The sequence below is a fragment of the Fulmarus glacialis genome, unplaced genomic scaffold, assembly GCF_000690835.1.
Source record: "Fulmarus glacialis isolate BGI_N327 unplaced genomic scaffold, ASM69083v1 scaffold5536, whole genome shotgun sequence".
NCBI lineage: Eukaryota > Metazoa > Chordata > Aves > Procellariiformes > Procellariidae > Fulmarus > Fulmarus glacialis.
In genome coordinates, this window is record NW_009216106.1 from 5,637 (window position 1) to 5,976 (window position 340).

The 340-nt window shown below is 61.8% G+C and overlaps 1 protein-coding gene across 1 annotated transcript in view; it reads right to left on the reverse strand.

Moving 5' to 3' along the window:
• LOC104077795 (zinc finger protein OZF-like) overlaps positions 1–121 on the reverse strand; it is a gene marked incomplete at its 3' end in the record, with an annotated part of 3,199 nt that extends 3,078 nt beyond the window's left edge. The window contains exon 1 of the mRNA XM_009579162.1: positions 55–121. Coding sequence (XP_009577457.1) covers positions 55–121 — 67 coding nt within the window. The remainder of the gene's footprint in view (positions 1–54) is intronic.
• Between the last annotated feature and the right edge of the window lie 219 nt (positions 122–340).

The following is a 340-nucleotide window of genomic DNA, read 5'->3' on the forward strand; positions in this document are numbered from 1 at the left end:
AAAGGGAGGGGGGGATTTGTAAATTGGGGGGGGGGGGAGGCAGAAGGTCCTTACCTGGGGACGACACGCTCTGGTGGCTCTTCTCTTGGGTGACATGGTCATGGGAAGAACATCGGTCCATGTGTCACCCCACGGCCGGGCAAGGCTGGTGAAGCCCCATCCCCTTGGGTGATGTTGAAGATTCACCTGGGGAGGCTTCAGAGCCCCCCCAAGTTATTTGGGGGGGATACCCGGACTCCTCCGTGGCCTTATTTAGGGGAGAACTGGAGGACGTGCGGGGAGATCCCAGCTCCAGGCAACAATCGGTGGGCACCGGTGTCCCCCCACCTGGGGGGTGCAG